The 21,710-nt window shown below is 50.5% G+C and overlaps 1 protein-coding gene across 3 annotated transcripts in view; it reads right to left on the bottom strand.

The window, feature by feature from the left end:
- The window catches only part of NXN (nucleoredoxin), a 176,305-nt gene that overhangs the window by 114,673 nt on the left and 39,922 nt on the right, over positions 1–21,710 (bottom strand). Inside the window, exon 1 of one of the 3 annotated variants that reach the window (XM_063629726.1) lies at positions 16,434–16,758. The exons of the other annotated variants lie outside the window; for them this stretch is intronic. Coding sequence (XP_063485796.1) covers positions 16,434–16,562 — 129 coding nt within the window. The 5' untranslated portion in view covers positions 16,563–16,758. Of the gene's footprint in view, positions 1–16,433; positions 16,759–21,710 lie in introns of those variants that run through there. 3 annotated transcript variants of the gene reach the window in all.

Below are 21,710 nucleotides of genomic sequence, written 5' to 3'. Positions count from 1 at the left end.
TAAGTTAAACTACCTTTCCACAGCCTCTTTGCTCATTAAAAAGGTTTCTGTAGCCAGGCGTGGTGGCGTGTGCCTATAGTCCCAGCTACTCAGGAGGCTGAGACGGGAGGATCACTTGAGGCCGGGAGTTTGAGGCTACAGTGAGCTATGATTACACCACTGCACTCCAGCCCTGGCAACAGAGTAAAGAAGACCCTATCGCTCAAAAAAAAAATGTTTCAGCCGGGCGCGGTGGCTCACACCTCTAATTCCAGCACTTTGGGAGGCCGAGGTGGGTGGATCATGAGGTCAAGATATCGAGGCTATCCTGGCTAACACGGTGAAACCCCGTCTCTACTAAAAATACAAAAATTAGCCGGGTGTGGTGTCGGGCGCCTGTAATTCCAGCTCCTTGGGAGGCTGAAGCAGGAGAATCGCTTAAACTAGGGAGGCGGAGGTTGCAGTGAGCCGAGATCGTGCCACTGTACTCCAGCCCTGGTGACAGAGTGAGACTCTGTCTCAAAAAAAAAAAAAAAAAGTTTCTGGAATGATTATTCCAGTTAAACAGCTTTTATCACAACACTCTGTCAATGCAGGGCAATCATTCCTTAAGATGCTAGAAAATGTGTTACTGTAACACGATGAAAAAGCCCTGTAATCTCAACACAACCAGAAATTAAAGTGTCAATTTTGTGAGGATGCAGTCAAACGGCTTCCTACAGTGCCTCCTCGTATTGTGGGTTACAGAACCTACGTCGCCCTTGGAATCCCTGCATTCATCCCATGTGGCCCTCAGACACGGGCTCTGGTTCGAGGTGGGAGACAGAGAGGACACCAATCAGCACTTACCAGGCAGGGTGTGGCTCTGGAGTAACAACTGAAAATAATATTGGAACGCAGTCCAGAAAATACAACTGGGGCAGAGCAGCCCGGCACAGAACACCTGGAAACGCTCTGCCTTCGATCATTCAATCTTGGCCGACCACACTGGTATGTGACCTCATCCAGCCACACCTCCCTCTTGTCACCTTGCAGACTGATCTTCACTAACCCCCAGGCCATGGCGGAAAATGTACCTTCCATCTCTCCCCGCCTCAGCGCCCACCAGCACCCTCGGTGCCTTCATCACCCATCCAGAGCAACTACCCAGTTCCACGGCGTCCTCCATGTGAGGACCTCCACCTCCAACTCTCTTCGAGCCACCACACCTCGCAAATGTTTGTATTTTTGGTAGAGACAAGGTTTCGCCATGTTGCCCAGTCTGGTCTTGAACTCCTGGGCTCAAGCAATCAGCCCATCTCAGCCGCCCAAAGTGCTGGGATGACAAGCATGAGCCATCACGCCTACCCAACGTTCTGTATTTTTAACACCCAAACACCCCCAAATCCAACTTTACAAACTTATCAATGCTGCCTTCTGTCATCTCCCCCCGGCCCCCGACTCCTGCTTTGACCTGGAAGAATCTGGCAACGTCAACATCATGTGACTGTTCAAATTCAGCCATGGGGGCCGATGAGGTGCCTCCCAGCCCAGAGCACCTGGGGGCCCTCCTGTCACCCCCCCAGGGCTACGTTGGCCTTGGGGATGCCGAGCCTGCCTGATCCCAATTCCTCCAGCGTTCTCCTCCCAGGGTTCCGCTCTCTCCCCGAGTGACCAGCCCTCACCAGCTCACTCCAGCTCTGTGGCATTCTCCCAGGCTCTCGACCCTCAACCCTCCTCCAGGTTCATTCACGATCCGTATGCCCTAGCCCAGGGTCGGTCTCATCAGCTGTACCCTCACTGGCAGCACCCAGGACGTTCTCAATGAGGTCTTGATTCATACCGCCTTGCCAATCGCCCTCAAAAGCACCTGGAAGATTCCACCATTCAGGAAGCCTTTTTTTTTTTTTTTCTTTGTGACAGAGTCTCGCCCTGTCGCCCAGGCTGGAGTGCAGTGGTGGGATCTCGGCTCGCTGCAACTTCTGCCTCCCGGGTTCAAGCGATTCTCTTGCCTCAGCCTCCCGAGTAGTTGGGATTACAGGCGCCTGCCACCACGTCCAGCTAATTTTTGTAATTTTAGTAGAGACGGGGTTTTGCCACGTTAGGCAGGCTGGTCTCGAACTCCTGACCTCAAGTGATCCTCCCACCTTGGCCCCCAAAAGTGCTGGATGACAGGTGTGCGCCACCGTGCCCAGCCTCTATGTGACCTTTATATGTTTCTTAACCTCTTTGTGACTCAGTTTTCTCACGTGTAAAATAAAGATAAGAGCATCTATACCACAGCTTTGTAGTGAGAGTTAGACGGGAGGGCGTTCAGCCACCCTCAGAGCAGCGGCTGGCACACAGGGGGAGCCCGTTCCTTCACCCACTCCTTCCTCTTCCTCCACCTACAGGGTCTTTACCACTCAAAAGGTCACTGTTTATCCCCAGGCAACCACTATGTTCCTCTGGCTCAGCCCCAAGCTCCCTGACTCACCACAGCCTCCTCCTGCCCCGGCTCCCGCTCCACACTCACAAGCCGGCTCTCAGCGGGGCCACCAACGACACCCAGCAGAACCCGCCATCTTGTTCCGGTCCACGGCGCCCCCTGAAACTGCTGCTCTCCATCTCCTCCTCGAAACGCTTCCCGCACCTCTCCTGGCCCCTCTGCATCTGTGGCTTGTCCTTGGTCCCCTACACCAGCCCCTCTGCCTGCCCCTAAATGCTGGGGGTGCTGGTTTCACCCTTGGTGTTCTCCTCCTCTCCCGAAGATGAGTCCCTCATCTGCTCCGGCATGCTGGACAACGCCTGGCAGGCCCAGACTCTCTCCCTCACTGCCCCTGGACGACGCCTGGCACACCCAGACTCTCTCCCTCACTGCCCCTGGACAACGCCTGGCAGGCCCAGACTCTCTCCCTCACTGCCCCTGGACAATGCCTGGCAGGCCCAGGCTCTCTCCCTCATTGCCCACTGGCCTCTCTTCTGGGCTCTATATCCCCGCGGTCTCACCTGTATACCAATGGAACCTCAAACTCAACATTTCTAAAATTGAGTTACCGCCTTCCTCCAACCTGCTTCTCCCTCTGTATTTCTTATATAGACTGAAGACATTGCTGTCAACCCAGCTCCCCACATCAACTCTTTGGCAGTAGACTGGGCAAAGGGCATCATTCTAAGAAACTCTTTTTAGCGGGTATCTGTGACTTTGTTGGCCAACAGAAACGGGTTAGCCCTGTATTCAGAGATATGACTTAAAAGTGTAAGAATCGGCCAGGCACAGTGGCTCACGTCTGTAATCCTAACACTTTGGGAGGCCGAGGCAGGTGGATCATTTGAGGTCAGGAGTTTGAGACCAGCCTGGCCAACATGGTGAAACCCCATCTCTAAAAATACAAAAATTAGCTGGGTGTGGTGGTGGGCACCTGTAGTCCCAGCTACTCTACTTGGGAGACTGAGGAAGGAGAATCACTTGAACCCAAGAGGTAGAGGTTGTGGTGAACCGAGATTGCGCCACTGCACTCCAGCCTGGGCAACAAGAGCAAAACTCCATCTCAAAAAAAGAAAAAAAGAAAAGTGTAAAAATCATCAGTCGGAAATAGGATGGGGCCGCAAATAAAATCTAAGGGTACATTCCAAAATCAAGAGCTTAACAAAAGACCCAGTTAGCTTGAGGTACAGAACCAGGAGGTGCTCAAATCTGGGGCTGAGAGCCAGAGAGATGTCAGAAGGTGAGAAGTGCCCAACTAGGACTCCACTCTGCATTTTTTGTTTTGTTTTGTTTTGTTTTTTTGAGATGCAGTCTCGCTCAGTTGCCCAGGCTGGAGTGCAGTGGCGCGATCTCGGCTCACTGGAAGCTCCGCCTCCCAGGTTCACACCATTCTCCTGCCTCAGCCTCCTGAGTAGCTGGGACTACAGGCACCCGCCACCACACCCGGCTAATTTTCTGTATTTTTAGTAGAGACAGGGTTTCACCGTGTTAGCCAGGATGATCTCAATCTCCTGACCTCGTGATCCACCTGTCTCGGCCTCCCAAAGTGCTGGGAATACAGGCGTGAGCCACCACGCCCGGCCCACTCTGCATTCTTACAAGGTGCCGTGTGTGGCTCCCAGGGCCTGAGCAGGGAGCCCAGAGTCTTCATCTCCTCCCTACTTCTCACTTCAACTTGACTTACTCACCTCCCAAGTTCTCCCGGACTCTGTCTCCTGTATTATCCTTGAGTTCATTGACAGCATTATCCACGAGTTCAGGACTTCTCTCTGCCTTAGGAACCACAATCTGGAAGGCACGGTGGTTCACACCTGGAATCCCAACACTTTGGGAGGCCGAGGCAGGAGGTTTTTACTGCAACACCTCCAGGCAAGGCCCTTGTCTTATTCACTCCGTTTACATCCGCCCGGGTGCCACTCTAGTGTTTCGCACAGAAAAATAACCACGTAGTGAGTGCTGACCCTTCCCAGGCACCATCTCATTTAACCACAGGAACTCTGAGATAGGTACCAATGATCTCCCTTTGACCATCTCATTATTTTATTTATTTTTTGAGATGGAGTCTTGCTCTGTCACCCAGGCTGGAGTGCAGTGGCACAATCTCGGCTCACTGCAACCTCCGCCTCTGGGGTGCAAGCGATTCTCCTGCCTCAGCTTCCCAAGTCGCTGGGATTACAGGCGCCCACCACCATGCCCAGCTAATTTTTTTGTATTTTTAGTAGAGATGGGGTTTCACCATGTTGGTCAGGCTGGTCTCGAACTGCTGGCCTCGTGATCTGCCCGCCTCAGCCTCCCAAAGGGCTGGGATGACAGGCGTGAGCCACCGCGCCTGGCGACCATCTCATTTAACCACAAGAATTCCAAGATAGGTGCCAATGATCTCCACCTGACAGCTGGCTGAGTGAGTCTGTACAGTTGCTCAATACAAATTTCTGGTTTGTTTTGTTTTTGAAGGAGTGTCACTCTGTAGCCCAGGCTGGAGTGCAGTGGCTCAATCTCGGCTCCTAGGTTTAAGCAATTCTCGTGCCTCAGCCTCCGGAGTAGCTGAGATTACAGGTGCACGCCATCACGCCCAGATGATTTTTGTATTTTTAGTAGAGACGGGGGTTTCACCACGTTGGCCAGGCTGGTCTCGAACTCCTGACCTTAGGTGATCCACCCGCCTCGGCCTCCCAAAGAGCTGGGATGACGGGCACGAGCCACCGCACCCAGCCTCAATATATATTTCTGAATACACTGGCTTTCCTTCGTGAATGGTTGTAGCTCTTCAGCCTTTTAAGAGACCCTCAGAATGGCCAGGGCTGTTAAAGAGACAAGAGAGCCTGGTCGTTCACAAACATAAACCCTTGAAATACCTCGGAAACTCCTCACAAGAGATTCTCGGGCCTCTTAATACAAGCTTCTCGGAGAAGCTTAAAACCTCCCAAGCCTCTGCTGCCACCACCCAGAGGCTGGTTTCTTCATCACTGGAGGCCTGTTGGCCAGGTGCCTACAATGCTAATGAATCTTTCATAGTCTGGTTAAGGCAGAGAACTCTGCTCACAAAATCTCTCAGAATTCCACCAATTAAAAGCTCATTTGGGGCCGGGCACAGAGGCGCACGCCTGTAATCTCAGCACTTTGGGAGGCCGACGTGGGTGGATCACTTGAGGTCAGGAGTTTGAGTCCAGGCTGGCCAACATGGTGAAACCCCGTCTCTACTAAAAATACAAAAATTAGCTGGGCATGGTGGCGCACACCTGTAGTCCCAGCTACTTGGGAGGCTGAGGCAGGAGAATCGCTTGAACCCAGGAGGCTGAGATCGCACCACTGCACTCCAGCCTGGGTGACAGAGTGAGACTCTGTCTCAAGAAAAAAAAGAAAAAAATGGCAAAAACTGCAATTACTTGTGCACCAACTTGAAGCAAGACCCTACTCTACACACAAAAAATTTATATTAGTCACGTGTGTTGGCACATACCTGTAGTCCCAGCTACCCTGGAGGCTGAGACGGGAGGATTGCTTGAGCAAGTCTAGGCTGCAGTGAGCTGTGATCACACCACTGCACTCCAGCCTGGGCAACACAGCGAGACCGTGTGTCAAAAACAAAATATTTTTTTAACTAATTTTTAAAACAAAGGCCATCTCATCTGAGCAAAAATCGGAAAATGTAACGTTCAACAACGTATCCATATATTTGCTGTTTGCAGACCTGCAATGTACTGGACACCGCGTCCAGCACTGGGGACGGGTCCCCACAGAGTTTGCGCTCTTGTAAGAAAACAGACATCAAATATCCCCAAAACATGTATCACTAGAAACTCTGATAAGTAGGATAAAAGAAACAGGACACAAGGACAGTGCGTTTGATACCAGAAGGACGACTTCATCGGGGGTCAGGAATGATGAAACATCAAGCAACAGTGAAGATTAAACACTCGGTGATATCTGATGAGGGAGGAGAATATTCGTCAGATAGTTAAGTGGAAACGACAAAACAATAGGTATATAGTTAAACCCCACTTCTGTATTTTTTTAAGTATATTTTACAGAAAAAAGGAAAGATACAAATGAAGTGCAAAATGTTAGCAATGGGGAGGTTTATGATTCCTATATTCTAGTGCTTTTCTACATTTTTCAAATTCTCAAAAAGTTTTTTTTTTTTTGAGACAGGGTCTCACTCTGTTGCCCAGGCTGCCGTGCGGTGGCGTGATTCTCGGCTCGAGGGTCTTCCCACCTCCGCCTCCTGAGTATCTGGGACCACAGGTGTATATCACCAAACCCGACTAATTTCTTATTTTATTTTATTTATTTGGGAAAGCTATTTATTTAAGACAGAGTCTCACTCTGTCACCCAGGCTGGAGTGCGATGGCACAATCTCGGCTCACTTCAACCTCCACCTCCCAGGTTCAAGCGATTCTCCTGCCTCAGCCTCCCAAGTAGCTGGGATTACAAGCACCCACCACCACACCCAGCTAATTTTTTGTATTTTTTAGTAGAGACAGGGTTTCACCGTGTTAGCCAGGTTGGTCTCGAACTCCTGATCTCAGGTGATTCAGCCGCCTCGGCCTCCCATAGTGCTGGGATTACAGACGTGAGCCACCCGCCCAGCCTTATTTTTGCTTTTTTGTAGAGACGAGATCTCACTTTGTTACCCAGGCTGGTCTGCAACTCCTAGGCTCAAGTGATCCTCTGGCTTCAGCCTCCCAAAATGCTGGGATTCCAGGGGTAAGCCACTGTGCCAAGCCTGTCTAAAACACCTTATGTTACTGTATAATATTCTTTGTGTTGGTGAAAGCCTCGATTTTTTTTTTTTTTTTTTTGAGATGGAGTTTCACTCTTATTGCCCAGGTTGGAGCGCAATGGCGCGATCACGGCTCACTGCAATCTCCGCCTCCTGGGTTCAAGCGATTCTCCTGCCTCAGCCTCCCGAGTAGCTGGGATTGCAGGCGTGAGCCACTACGTCCGGCTAATTTTGTATTTTTAGTAGAGATGGGGTTTCACCATGTTGGCCAGGCTGTTCTTGAACTCCCAACCTCAGGTGATCTGCCCACCTCGGCCTCCCAAAGTGCTGGGATTACAGGCATGAGCCACTGCGCCCGGCCGATTTTTAATTTTTTATTGTGATAGAATATACATAACAGAAAATGTACTATTTCAAGTGTGTTCCGATGGACCGTCCTGCAGCATTAGGCACATCCACTGTTCTGCAACCATCGCCACCATCTGTCTCCAGAATTTTTCATCTTCCCAAACTGAAATTCCGTCCTCATTAAAGACTAACTCCGTTCCGTGCCCCTGCTCCCCACCCCCAGCCCTTGGCCACACCAAGCCTCATTTGATTTTAAAATGCAAACATTCAAAGACCAAGCCTCATTCACACCTTCAGTGTAAATTACTTTCATCTGTGAAACTCCCATCACTCAGAAAGGAATGCCCAGGTAAAGGCAGGAAGTACAGTTATAGGGAGCTGGAGACAGGCCTGGGTGGCAGTTTGGGATGGGGGTTGGGGAGAAGAGATTTTACAAGCCAGGTGGGAAGGAAAAGTAACTATTCGCTTTGAGGTTTGGCTCAGGGCCTTGGGAGCAGCCAGTGGATTCAGGTGTAAGAACCAGCCACCAACAGCCTCTGCGTCTCTCGGTTCAAAGCTGATTGTCTCAGGCTTTGGTTTCTTGCAGAGGCACCAAAGGAGGGGGCAGGGAGGAAGAAGGAAGGGTGGTAAGAAGGAGATACAGAGACTTGAGTCAAGAATGAGGCCTCGCCGGGCGCGGTGGCTCACACCTGTAATCCCAGCACTTTGGGAGGCCGAGGCAGGCGGATCACGAGCTCAGGAGATCGAGACCATCCTGGCTAACAGGGTGAAACCCCGTCTCTACTAAAAAATACAAAAAAAAATTAGCCAGGCACGGTGGCGGGCGCCTGTAGTCCCAGCTACTCCAGAGGCTGAGGCGGGAGAATGGTGTGAACCCAGGAGGCGGAGCTTGCAGTGAGCCGAGATCACACCGCTGCACTCCAGCCTGGGCGACAGAGCAAGACTCCATCTCAAACAAAACAAAACAAAACAAAAAAAAGAATGAGGCCTCCCGCCTCCCAGAAAGCAAACCTAGGAATATTCTGGTCACAAGGCACCCGCCAGAACAAGTCCAGTGACGGGGACAAGGAAGCCCCAACATTCCAGAGAAGCACATCCAAGCAGCTTCAGAAACCCCAAACCCAGAACACAAAGGAGGTTGGAGAAGCTCCTGGCTTTTTCCTGATTGACTGATTGAGACAAGAGTTTTGCTCTTATCGCCCAGGCTGTAATGCAATGGTGCGATCTTGGCTCACTGCAACCTCCGCCTCCCGGGTTCAAGCGATTCTCCTGCCTCAGCCTCCCGAGTACCGGGGATTACAGGCACCCGCCACCATGCCCGGCTAATTTTTGTAGTTTTAGTAGAGACGAGGTTTCACCATGTTGGCCAGGCTGGTCTTGAACTCCTGAGCTCAGGTGATCTGCCCGCCTCAGTCTCCCAAAGTGCTGGGATGACAGGCGTGAGCCACTGTGCCCAGCTCCTGATTTGTGGTGGTGGTTGTTATTAATGTCTCACCTCCCACTACAACCCTCCATTCAACTTTCTCTAAAACCACCTCACTCATACAAACGTTGCCCTGGCTGAAGCAACTGCTAAAACGCTCATGAACGTCCCTGCATGGTGAGTTTACTCCCAGCACAGCAAAAAGTCACCATTCTGGTCTTTAGTTTATCCAAAACTCCCTTTCTCTGGCTAAGAGCTATCACTTCTTTAGATAATCTTTGCTTTTTCTTCCCTGATATCACAAATAGTAGCAGCTGAGATTCTCTTTGCAAAAGAGCCATTTTTCACAAAGAAAGTTTTAATGACTTAAGAGTTAGCAACTGGGCTGCAGTTCAAATCCATGTCTTAGCAGAATTATGACCTGTCAGGAACCTTTGGGATGGATGAAGGCTCTCAAGAATCAAGACAATGTTAGATCCGCACATTCTCAGTACCTACCGTCTCTGTCTCTATTTTTCTCCTCCTTCCCTCTTTCAAGAGACAGATCTCGCTCTGTCACCCAGGCGGTAGTGCAGTGGCACCATCAATGGCTCACTGCAGCCTCAACCTCCCGGGCTCAAGCAATCCTCCCACTCCAGTCCTCCAAGTAGCTAGGACTACAGGCGTGCACCACAACACCCGGCTAATTTTTTATTTTTTTATAAAGACAGGGTCTCGTCATGTTGCCCAGGCTGGTCTCAAACTCCTGGACTCAAGCGATCCTCCCGCCTCTGCCTCCCAACGCTAGGATTACAGGCATGAGCCACTGTTCCCGGCTCTCCTTCCCTCTCTTTTCTCTTTATTAACAGGAGTATCCCACATTTTTTTTTTTTTTTTTTTTTTTTTTTTTTTTTTTGAGACAAGGTCTGGCTCTATCGCCCAGGCTGGAGTGCAGTGGTGCAATCTCGGCTCACCACAGCCTCTGCTTCCCGGGCTAAAACCATCCTCCCACTTCAGCCTTCCGAGTAGCTGAGACCACAGGCGTGCACCACCACGTTGGCTCATTTTTGTATTTTTTGTAGAGACGGGGTTTCATCATGTTGCCCAGGCTGCTCAAACTCCTGACCTCAAGCAATCTGCCCGCCTTGGCCTCCCAAAGAGCTGGGATTCCAGGCGTGAGCCAACGTGTCTGGCCATCCCACACATCCTTGGGATTTGTAGAACAAGGCTCTGGGTAATGAAAGAGTCTGGGGATAAACACTTTTGCCCATCTCCCATCTAATGCAGCCAAGAAAACTGTTCATAACAACCCTGGGAGGTGAGTCAGTGATCCAATGGGAGGCTGGAAGGAGTACAGAAAAGGGACGTAAGAGACGCAAAAGTAAGGCCAGGCGCGGTGGCTCACGCCTGTAATCTCAGCACTTTGGGAGGCCGAAGCGGGCGGATCACAAGGTCAGGAGATCGAGACCATCCTGGCTAACACAGTGAAACCCCGTCTCTACTAAAAATACACAAAAAATTAGCCGGGCGTGATGGCGGGCACCTGTAGACCCAGCTACTCGGGAAGCGGAGGTTGCAGTGAGCCGAGATTGCACCACTACACTCCAGCCTGGGCGACAGTGACTCCGTCTCAAAAAAAAAAAAAAAAGAAGAGAAAAGGGAGGTAAAAGAAGCAAAATTAGGACCAGGCGCTGTGGCTCACACCTGGAATCCCAGCACTTTGGAGGCCAGGGCAGGCAGATCACTTGAACTCATGAGTTCCAGACCAGCCTGGGCAACAAGGCGAAACCCCATCTCCACAAAAAATAAAATAATCAGGCGTGGTGGCGCATACCTGTGGTCCCAGCTACTTAGGAGGCTGAGGCAGGAGGTTGCAGTGAGCCGAGATTATGCCATTGCACTCCAGCCTGGGTGATGGAAGTAAAACCTTGTCTCAAAAAAAAAAAAAAAAAAAAAAGCAAAAGTAGCCAGGATGGTTTGCAGGAGGAGGGCTCTGTGGGAGACGGTCCACGTAACCGGTCAGACAGCGATGGTTTGCGGGAGGAGAAGGAGGCATACTCCGTGGGAGACGGCGTAACCAGCCAGACAGCACTGGCTCTCAGAGGCAGAGAACAAAAGGGACGGGCTTAGAGGGAGAAGTGAAGCCCATTTCAAAAGAACTCCTAGAGACAGCCGTGCCCACTCGCCCCCTCACCAGCTTTTCTTTAATTACCAAGTCTGCACGTGATGTTCCTTATACCACCTGGACTCTCACCAACCCCAGCTGCTTGTGTTAACAAAGTCAACCTCTCTGAGAATCTGGGCTGGTGGTCATTAGCAAAGAGAGGAGAGGATAAACATCCTAGATAAAGGGAAACCACAACTGTAAACTGGAAGAGGACTCTGGCCAAGAATCTGGAGGAGTTACTTAATTCACAGGGTTGTGGTGAGGGACTAATGAGAATGCAGACGAAGGTGTTTTGCAAAGAAAGTGCCATAAGCGTGCGTCACTAGAAAAGCTGATGTATGAGCAGTCTGCAAAGTGGGGTTCTCAAGGGCACAGAGTCCAAGCAGTGGGGTCTCAGCCACAGCATCACCTCTCTAAAAGGCGACATCCAGCCAACTTCACATCTCATTCCGAAGAGTGGCAGTTTGGGAAACGTGCTCTGCCGAGCACATCTGACTTCATCAGAAAAGCATTCAGTGAGATTTCCTATAGAATCCTTGTGGACAACACAGATCCACAGGCTGGATAATGTGAACTGGTAACTGGCCAACCGCCACACCCCTGAAGCTTGGATTATTGGATGAATACTATTAACCTAGAGGGAGGTTTCTCACTGTGTTCTAAAAAGATCCATTCTGGCTATGTTCATCTCAACATTATCCTTAATTCCCTTGAAAAGGTACTGGAAGGCTGGGTGTGGTGGCTCACGCCTGTAATCCCAATACTTTGGGAAGCAGAGACAGGCGATCACCTGAGGTCAGGAGTTCAAGACCAGCCTGGACAACACGGTGAAACCCCGTCTCTACTAAAAATACAAAAATTAGCCAGGCGTGGTGGCGGGCACCTGTAATCTCAGCTACTTGGGAGGCTGAGGAGGGAGAATCGCTTGAACCCGGGAGGCGGAGTTTGTAGTGAGCCGAGATCGCGCCACTGCGCTCCAGCCTGGGTGACAGAGTGAGACTCCGTCTCGAAAAATAATTAAGTAAATAAAAGATATTGGAGAATGTCACTCACATGTGCAGATATCAAGAAGACCAATCAGCTGTATAAATGCAACACTCATCATAACTTTTGGGAACTGTTTGCAATTCACACTTAATTCCCAGAGTAAAGCCGAGGCCTTAAATTAGTGAACGGCATATGTGCTTTGTTTGGCTCTGCCCAATGTTAAGAAAAATTTTAACTGGCTAACAGCATGTAAAACTTAACTAGCTTCACATAAAAACCCAGATTGTTAGCTTGAAAAATCAGAAGAGCTGGCACCGTCGGCCTTCATTACGGCAACAAGCAGCTGGAGGTGAGTGCCGGCTTTCCCCGAGGCCTGGCTGCGGCCCTCCACTCTGCCCCCCACCACCACCTGGCCCGGACCACTCACTTCACCTGCCTGGCCCTCTACTGGCATTTGAGTTGGTGACTCCTGCAGGAAAACACTGGTTCACGTTATTAAATGTGTCCAATTGGCTACACGTTTTATTTGACTGTGCACGAAACTCCAGCTCGGTCTTCACTTACAGCTTTTGCAGGTTTAAATCCTGTAGCAAGATCCAACATCTGATCACAGCTTCACAATGACAACCTGTCTGTAAACAACATCCCAGTTTTCCGGTGTGCCCTCCTACCCTCTGGTTTATTCAATCTTCCCAATATTCCAGGAAGGCTGGGCTTACTGTCCATAATAGAAGGGAGATCAACCAGCTAACAGGAACTAAAACCAGGATTTCAACTCAGGGCTTGAGTTCAACCTTAGCTTAGCATTTCCCACCACACCTACCACGCATCCCTCAATCCCTGGAGGCGGCTCTGATTCCAGACTGACCCAACCGGAGGAGGTTCAAGTCCAGATTGCAAAGCAGCTGGGCTGCTCTGGAAAGAGCGTTTGGAATCCTTGCTTCTCTTCCGTTTTTAATCTTCTTAAAAAAACTGTGTAGTAGTGTTTAATCTAAAGACAGCTGATTCCCATTTACACGTAACCTGTTGAACTCATACTAAATTTTAAAGCTCTGCTCTCGAAAATGCAGTTTGCCCTTTAAGATCTCCTTGGTGACACATCTAACTGGTATCTGAGCTACAGAAAAAAAAAAAAAAAAAAAAAACAACTTTGGGATCAATCAATGACGGGGGTTAGAATAAAATCCAACTCAGGAAAGTACCGAAGGGAAGTTCCGGGATGACAGCTGTGTAGCCGACCCAGAGAACCACCTGTCTGGAATGGAGGAAGACTGGTAAATCCCAGGAAAGGGGAATCTCCAAGTTAAAAAGGGGCTCAGGCTGGGTGCAGTGGCTCACACCTGTAATCCCATTACTACGGGAGACTGAGGCAGGCAAGAGTTCAAAACCAGCCTGGCCAAGATGGCAAAACCCCGTCTTTACTAAAAATACAAAAATTAGCCGGTGTGATGGCGGATACTTGTAATCTCAGCTACTCAGCAGGCTGAGGCAGAAGAATCACTTGAAGCCGGGAGGCAGAGGCTGCCAGTGAGTTGAGATCGTGCCATTGCATTCCAGCCTGGGTGACAGAGCAAAAACACTTTCGATCTCAAAAAAAAAAAAAAAAAAAGGGGGGGTACTCATTAAACTACCTGATTGGATTGAGACTTCTGGGGACTGAGGTAACACAAGGAGGAAAAAGGGAGTTAGAAACTTCAGGAAAAAATGAAAAGCTGTACAAAAAATGTAATCATAATATACCACTGGAACCTGCCGCAAACAATATTTACAGACACGACAATGCCCCTATTGATTGACTGGCTGATTTTCAACTACACACAAAGCATGAATCGCGGTTACACAACACAGTGTAAATACAACCTTGACAAAGCAAAAGGTACAAAAAATAGGAAGGAAGTGCAGAGACCTGATGGGCAGGATAGAGAGACACCAATGTTCCCAAAGCCGTATTGAAGGGTAAGGATTAAAGGCACAAACATGTTATTAAATGCTAAAAGTGTAACCAGGAAAACTGTAAATGGTGATGTATCAAGAGGACACAGAAAGTTGAGTTTGCTTTTTTTTTTGAGACAGAATCTCGCTCTTGTGGCCCAGGCTGGAGTGTAATGGTGCGATCTCGGCTCACTGCAACCTCCGCCTCACACGTTCAAGGGATTCTCCTGCCTCAGCCTCCTGAGTAGCTGGGACTACAGGCACCCGCCACCACGCCCGGCTAATTTTGTATTTTTAGTAGAGACGGGGTTTCATCATGTCGGTCAGGCTGGTCTCGAACTCCTGACCTCGTGATCCGCCCGACTCGGCCTCCCAAAGTGCTGGGATTACAAGTGCGAGCCACCGCGCCCGGCTGGTGAGTTTGCTCTTAAGGGAGCTAAATCGATCTCTAGCCTAGCGGAAATGAACACATAATGTTGAAGTTCGCCAGGTGTGGTGTTGCGCGCCTGGAGTCCCAACGACGCAGGAGGCTGAGGTGGGAGAACTGCCTGAGCCTAGTAAGTCGAGGCTGCAGTGAGCTAAGATCGTGCCACTGCACTCCAGCCTGGGTGACAGAGCGAGTCTCCACCTAAAAAAAAAATTAGCCAGGTGTGGTGGTGTGTGCCTGTAATCTCAGCTACTGGAGAGGCTGAGGCAGAAGAAATGCTTAAACCTGGGAGACGGAGGTTGTAGTGAGGGGAGATTGCACCACTGCACTCCAGCCTGGTGACCTGTCTCAAAAAAAAAAAAGCAAGAAAGATAACATCATATAATAAGCCTATGTATACTACTTGATTTTGTTTTCGCCATAGGCATATGTTATTTATTTAAAAAAATATTTTTGGCCAGGCACGGTGGCTCACACCTGTAATCCCAGCACTTTGGGAGGCCGAGGCGGGTGGATCACTTGAGGCCAGGAGATCAGCCTGGCCAACATGATGAAACCCCGTCTCTACTAAAAATACAAAAATTAGCCAGATGTGGTGGTGGGTGCCTATAATCCCAGCTAATGGGGAGGCTGAGGCAGGAGAATCGCTTAAACCTGGGAGAAGGAGGCTGCAGTGAGCTGAGATGGTACCACCGCACTCTAGCCTGGGCAACAGAGAGAGACCCTATCTCAAAAATAAAATAAAATGAACAATTTTGGAAATGTTTAATTATTTGGAAGCCTGGAAAAAAGGCTAAGGCAAAGCTGATATGAAGAGTCTGTCTACCTGCCCAGCTACCAACCCAAACCGGCCTTGTTTTGGTCCTAGGCAGCGGTTCTTAAACTCTGATCCCTGGACATACGGCTTCGGGGTCGCCTGGGAACTGTTGCTAGAATTGCAAACTGTTGGGCCCCAGCCTGGACCTACCAAGTCAAAAAACTCTGGGATGGGGCCCAGGAATCTGCGTTTAACAAGCCCTTCTGGTCATTCTTCAGTTTGGAAACCACAGGTCTTCAGCAAAACACAACTCTGAGGCAGCTTTGGGCGCAGTCGTCCAGTCGCCCTCTCCTCAGCCAGGTGTTAACTATCCATCAAGGCAGCTTCAGAGGAAGGCCTGAGCCCCTTCTAGGAAAACACGGGCATTTTAAAGGATCTCCAGGGCTAGTTTCCCCAGGTTCTGGGCCCCTGCCCTGTGTGAGCTCTAGTGGGGTCAGCAGCAAGGACCCATCACAGGAAGAGGCTTCTGAGAGGCACCAACTGTTGCCATCAGTGGGCAGCGAGTGGGCTCTGTGGTCCCTGGACAAGCAGCTGAGTGGGTGGGGAGTGCCTTGTCGTGGCCGGCTTTGCATAAGTCATGTGCGTCCACCACCACGCCAGGCTAATGTTTGTATTTTAAGTAGAGATGAGGTTTCGCCATGTTGGCCAGGCTGGTCTCGAACTCCTGACCTCAGGTGATCCGCCCGCCTCGGCCTCCCACAGTGCTGGGATTCCAGGCGTGAGCCCCCGCGCCCGGCCCAGCCCGTCCTCTTGAACCTGCTCAGGACCACTTGTAATATCCCTTCCCACTAACATCAAAGGTCGCGCCTGAAGCTCCCAAGTGGGCGAAATAGTCCCGAGAGGTTCCAGAAAGCAAGAAACGACACAACCAACCACGGAATAGAAAACTCATGTGGATCCGATGTGATTCTGTACTCCAGATTTGCAGTTACCACTTACAGAAGCCAACGTCCGCCTCTGAAACACAGAACCATCTAACCGGTGCAAGGCAGCTTAAGACAAAGGTGAGGCCTTTGGGAGAAGAGCTCGGCCAAAGGAGGAAATCTGATTAGTAGAAAGATAGGCAGCCGAGAAGTAAATTAAAAGAATGCTCACAGAGACAGGAGCGGGAGAGACTCCGGGCACACATCGCGACAGGGACAGAAAAGCCTGCAGGATGGGGGTGGGGGAAGGGGAAGAACTGGTTTTCTAATATTAGACTCACCACATGCTCACTTCCCAAATCCCAGCCAAAACGAGGGCCCCTTGACTCCAACAAGCCCAGGCCGCCTTCTGCTTGGATACACACTTTCTGCACCAGGACTCTGCATGAATATGCCAAGGCAAATCCCATCCCTCTCAACTCCCCACTGCAACACCAAATGACTCACAGGGCTTATCTTGAAATTCCCCCTTTCATCTTGGCCTCCCACTAACTTAAAACAATGCATTAAGAACACATTCAAGACACCTCCAGTAAATCCATATCCGTATTACTCACGAAGCACTAACTAGAAAGCTGTTTATCCTGAAACCTACGTGGTCAGCTTTAGAAATGTGCCTTCGTGTAAGCTGGTTTTTATAAAATAAATAAAAAGCCTCCACAAATACCAGAACACTTATCAATTTGGACTGAATTCACGGATTCCAATACGAGCAGCCAAGGTCCTCAAGCCTCAAGCACAAACATCCCTTGCCTTTTATTAATTGAAAAATAAACAGGAGGGGAAACAGGGGTGGCATGCCTCGCTATGTGATTTAAAACAAATGACACAATGTTCTCGAACTTCAATTAATTTTTAAAAATGCATTTTATTTTTCACTTTATGATTATAAAAGTCATACATTCAGACTATGGGGAAATTTAGAAAGTACAATAAGAAGGCTGGGCGCGGTGGCCCACGCCTGTAATCCCAGCACTTTGGGAGGCCAAGGTGGGCGGATCACGAGGTCATGAGATCCAGACTATCCTGGCCAACACAGTGAAACGCCATCTCTACTAAAAATACAAAAAAATTAGCCGGACGTGGTGGCAGGTGCCTGTAGTCCCAGCTACTGGGGAGGCTGAGGCAGGAGAATGGTGTGAACCCAGGAGACAGAGCTTGCAGTGAGCCAAGATCATGCCACTGCACTCCAGCCTGGGCAACAGAACGAGACTCCGTCTCAAAAAAAAAAGTACAAGAAGAAGAAAACTTACTTCTGGAAGTAAGACAAGTATAGAAAGTCACTTCTGGAAAAGACGCTGAATTGGTGACTTACAGTCAAGAAAATCCCAAGTCTTGGCCAGGCGCGGTGGCTCACGCCTGTAATCCCAGCACTTTGGGAGGCCAAGGTGGACGGTCACGAGGTCAGGAAATCGAGACCATCCTGGCTAACACGGTGAAACCCCATCTCTAGTAAAAATACAGAAAATTAGCCGGGCGTGGTGGCAGGCGCCTGTAGTCCTAGCTACTCAAGAGGCTGAGGCAGGAGAATGGCATGAACCCGGGAGGTGGAGCTTGCAGTGAGCCGAGATGGCGCCACTGCACTCCAGCCTGGGCAACAGAGAGAGATCCCGTCTCAAAAAAAAAAAAAAAAAGAAAAAATCCCAAGTCTGGCCAAATTCCAACCCAAATTTCTCGGCCGGGCACAGTGGCTCATGCCTGTAATTCCAGCACTTTGGGAGGCCAAGGTGGGAGGATCACTTGAGGTCAGGAGTTCGGGACCAGCCTGGCCAACACGGTGAAACCCCATCTCTACTAGAAATACAAAAATTAGCTGGGCATGGTGGCAGGTGCCTGTAATCCCAGCTACTTGGGAGGCTGAGGTAGGAGAATCACTTGAACCCGGGAGGCAGAGGTTGCAGTGAGCCTTGATCATGCCATTTCACTACAGCCTGGGTGACAGAGTGAGATGCCATCTCAAAAAAAAAAAAAAAAAAAAAAAAAGAACATTCTTTTAGTCCAATCCCACACGGACTATCTGGACAGAGCCTTCACTTGCTGCCACTCATCATTGCATCATTTTGCTGTGCTCTTTTTTTTTTAATTTATTTATTGTTTTTTGTTTTTTTTTTTTTTTTTTGAGACGGAGTCTCGCTTTGTCGCCCAGGCTGGAGTGCATGGTGTGATCTCGGCTCACTGCAGCCTCCACCACCCAGGTTCAAGTGATTCTCCTGCCTCAGCCTCCTGAGTAGCTGAGATCACAGGGGCACACGCCACCACGCCCAGATAATTTTTGTATTTTTAGTAGAGACAGGGTTTTACCATGTTGGCCAGGCTGGTCTCGAACTCCTGGCCTCAGGTGATCTGCCCACCTCGGCCTCCCAAAGTGCTGGAATTACAGACGTGAGCCACCACACCCGGCCTTGCTGTGCTCTTTAAATGGCCGCAGGACTCTGCTCCAATTCCTTCGTATCTGGGAATCCTCTGGCACAAAACCCCCACCTCCTATATCATGTGGTCTGTGTGACGGCCAGAAACCCCCCAGCTGAAGAACACTGAGAAGTGGGAGGCTTCCGCTGGGTCACGGCCGGCGGGACAAGATGATGCTTAAAGGTCTGGCAAGGTTGTAGGGAAAGACCAAGACACTTCAGGATCCAGCTTTAGGATGTGCTGGCGGCTGCAACAAACACGCGCTCTGATCAATGAGCTCTGCGCTCATTCATTCCCCACATGTTTACTGAGCGCCTACTGTATCTATGACCCTGAGCTCTGCAGAACACGCCCAGGAATCACAGAAGGAGCTTGCTCTGAGAGCTGGGAGAGCCTGCTATTCACGCGGGTATTGACAGTTGCCGTCCTGCAGAACAAAGCCAGCTTTCATAACACGCCATTAGTTACCATGCCAGCCACATCCTTGCCTGGAATAAAACCAGCAGCCTAGGCCAGGCGTGGTGGCTCACGCCTGTAATCCCGGCACTTTGGGAGGCGGAGGCGGGTGGATTACCTGAGGTCGGGAGTTCAAGACCAGCCTGACCAACATGGTGAAACCCCATCTCTACTGAAAATACAAAATTAGCTGGGTGTGGTGGCGCATGCTTGTAATCCCAGCTACTCGGGAGGCTGAGGCAGGAGAATCGCTTGAACCCGGGAGGCAGAGGTTGCAGTGAGCCAAGAGCGTGCCACTGCACTCCAGCCTGGGCAACAGAGCAAGACTCCATCTCAAAAAAAAAAAAAAAAAAAAAAACCTGCAGCTCTTGCCTGTGCTTCCATTGATTGTCCTCCAAAGGATGACTGGAGTGTGTCCCTCTCACCAACAGGCCACTCGATTCAACCTATGGACTCAAGACACGCCATCGGGCTCAACACCGTGAGGCTTGGTGGAAGCAACCTCCTGTTGTTAGACCAGAAACGTTCCCTGCGACAAAGCCTTTGGTTTTGCTTTGTGTTCTCCTCCCGTGGGGCGGAAGGGCTGCCCTCCCTCTGAGGCACTGCAGCGACAGGTGCCCTGGTGAGTGTCCAGGGTGAGGTGGTGAGTGTGCACCACACACAGTCCGGCCGGCATCTGCCCAGGTCAAGCCCGTCCTATGAGTGCACACACCGCGTGCTGCCACCACCCGGCTCGACGATTCCCTCCTTCCACACCTTCCGGTCCCCAAAAGTGACCTGAAAGCAGGATTCTGCTGTGGAAAAACTGGACTTAGAGGAAGGGCAGGAGAGAAGGGTGAGGTGTGTCGGCCTGCCTCAGGTCTGGAGTGCCAAATTCTGGCTGTGCTAACAGTGAGGAAAAAAAGGATGCTACGATGTCTGGCTAAAATGGGGGCATCAGAGCTGTCGGCGGCACCAGTTTTCAGAATCCATGGATTTATAACGGATTTCTTTTCTAACTTGCAAATGAATGCGAGATACTTTACAAAGTCATTACAGTTAAGTCACACTTCCCCATATAAACTCACCTTTACTGAAAAAGTTAAAATGACATAAAACTGGGAGTGTCCCAGAAAAGGCAGGGCTGTGTTCACCATCACAACACCTACTGATAGAAAAGAGACAGAAAGGCCGGGTGCGGTGGCTCACGCCTGTAATCCCAGCACTTTGGGAGGCTGAGGTGGGACGATCAGCTTGACCCCAGGAGGCGGAGGTTGTAGTGGGCCGAGATTGCACAACCGTATTCCAGCCTGGGCGACACAGTGAGACTCTGCAGCCTTTACTGCAGCCTTCGCCTCCCTGGCTCAAGCAATCCTCCCACCTTGGTGTCCTGAGTGGCTGGGATTACAGGCACCCACCACCACGCCCAGCTGATTTTTTTGTATTTTTAGTAGAGACGGGGTTTCATCATGTTGGCCAGGCTGGTCTCGAACTCCTGACCTGAGATGATCCGCCCGCCTCAGCCTCCCAAAGTGCTGGGTGCATTTTTTCTTAAGGAAGAAAAAGGAGGGCGGGGGGCAAGGTGCAGGGCAAGAAAGAAGAGCCCAGGAGTCCAAGAGGGAAGCGGCCAGAGGAAACAGAAGGAATCAGCTTCCAACAGGGACCCACAAAGCTGCTTGAGAACTCAGGACACAAGGAACACACCTGGAGAAGAGGGCTCCGCGGTGATCGCACACAGTGAGAACCAAAGCGGCAGCTTCCAGGAAAACAGGTGGGGAGGGAGAAAAGGAGAGAAAAGCCGAAACTCTCCGTCATCGAGAGGAACGCACACTTCTCCGAGGCTATTGCCAGTTCAAGCTCGTTTCCTTCAGAACACACCCCCAAAGTTCCTGGGGTCCCCCCACCGCCCTCCCCAACACACACACTCACTCCAATTTCACTCTTTTCTGCACAGATTCCAGGGAAGTATCCTGGAGACAGACATCAAAGGCATTCGAGCTGGCAGCCCTCAACAGGTCACGCTGTCAGGGGGACGCCGGGAACCACATGAAAAGCAGAGAATTCACGGGGCGTTCGATGATGATTATTATTTTTTAAGGAGCTCAGAAATGTCTTTCGTTTCAGTTTTAGTTTAAGGACAGCTACCTCTGGGGGAATGGCTTTGAAGTCACATAGCCCAGAGCACTGCTCAGCGGCCACGGCCACGAGGGAAGAAAAACGCCGCGCCCAGCAGAAAGGCCACAGGAGCCACACGGCGCAGGGGCCATCGCTAAAGAAGAACTCAGAAGGTTTCTGCTTTTGGTACAAGGACAGGAAGGGAGAGGAATGGCTGCAGCTGGGACCACATTTGAAAACCCACCAAGGCCAACCTTGCAATGGCCTTCTGCGTAGCAGCAAATACACAGAGGTTAAGGGACAGAGGCCCCGGGAGAACCCCATGAACGCCTATTTGGAGGGGTCAGGGTCAGAGGACAAAAGAGGCCGGAGAGGAACAAGCCTTCCACTTGGACTGTTTTACTGCTCCAGAAAGCAGTTTTTGAAAAGCATGGGATGATGGGAAGCCCAGGGCGGCAGTTAGATCTAGAGCAGGCGCCAAGAGCTTGCCCTGATATGACAGCAGGTGAGCTGGCCACAAACACAGCTCAGAGCTAGTGCGAAGGCTGAGCCCAAGAAAAGGTCCCGAGCCTGGCCGGGCGCAGCGGCTCACGCCTGTA

The sequence above is a fragment of the Symphalangus syndactylus genome, chromosome 20 (assembly GCF_028878055.3).
Source record: "Symphalangus syndactylus isolate Jambi chromosome 20, NHGRI_mSymSyn1-v2.1_pri, whole genome shotgun sequence".
Taxonomy (NCBI): Eukaryota; Metazoa; Chordata; class Mammalia; order Primates; family Hylobatidae; genus Symphalangus; species Symphalangus syndactylus.
Note: the sequence above shows the minus strand (reverse complement) of the source record. Positions and strands in the feature narration are given on the sequence as shown.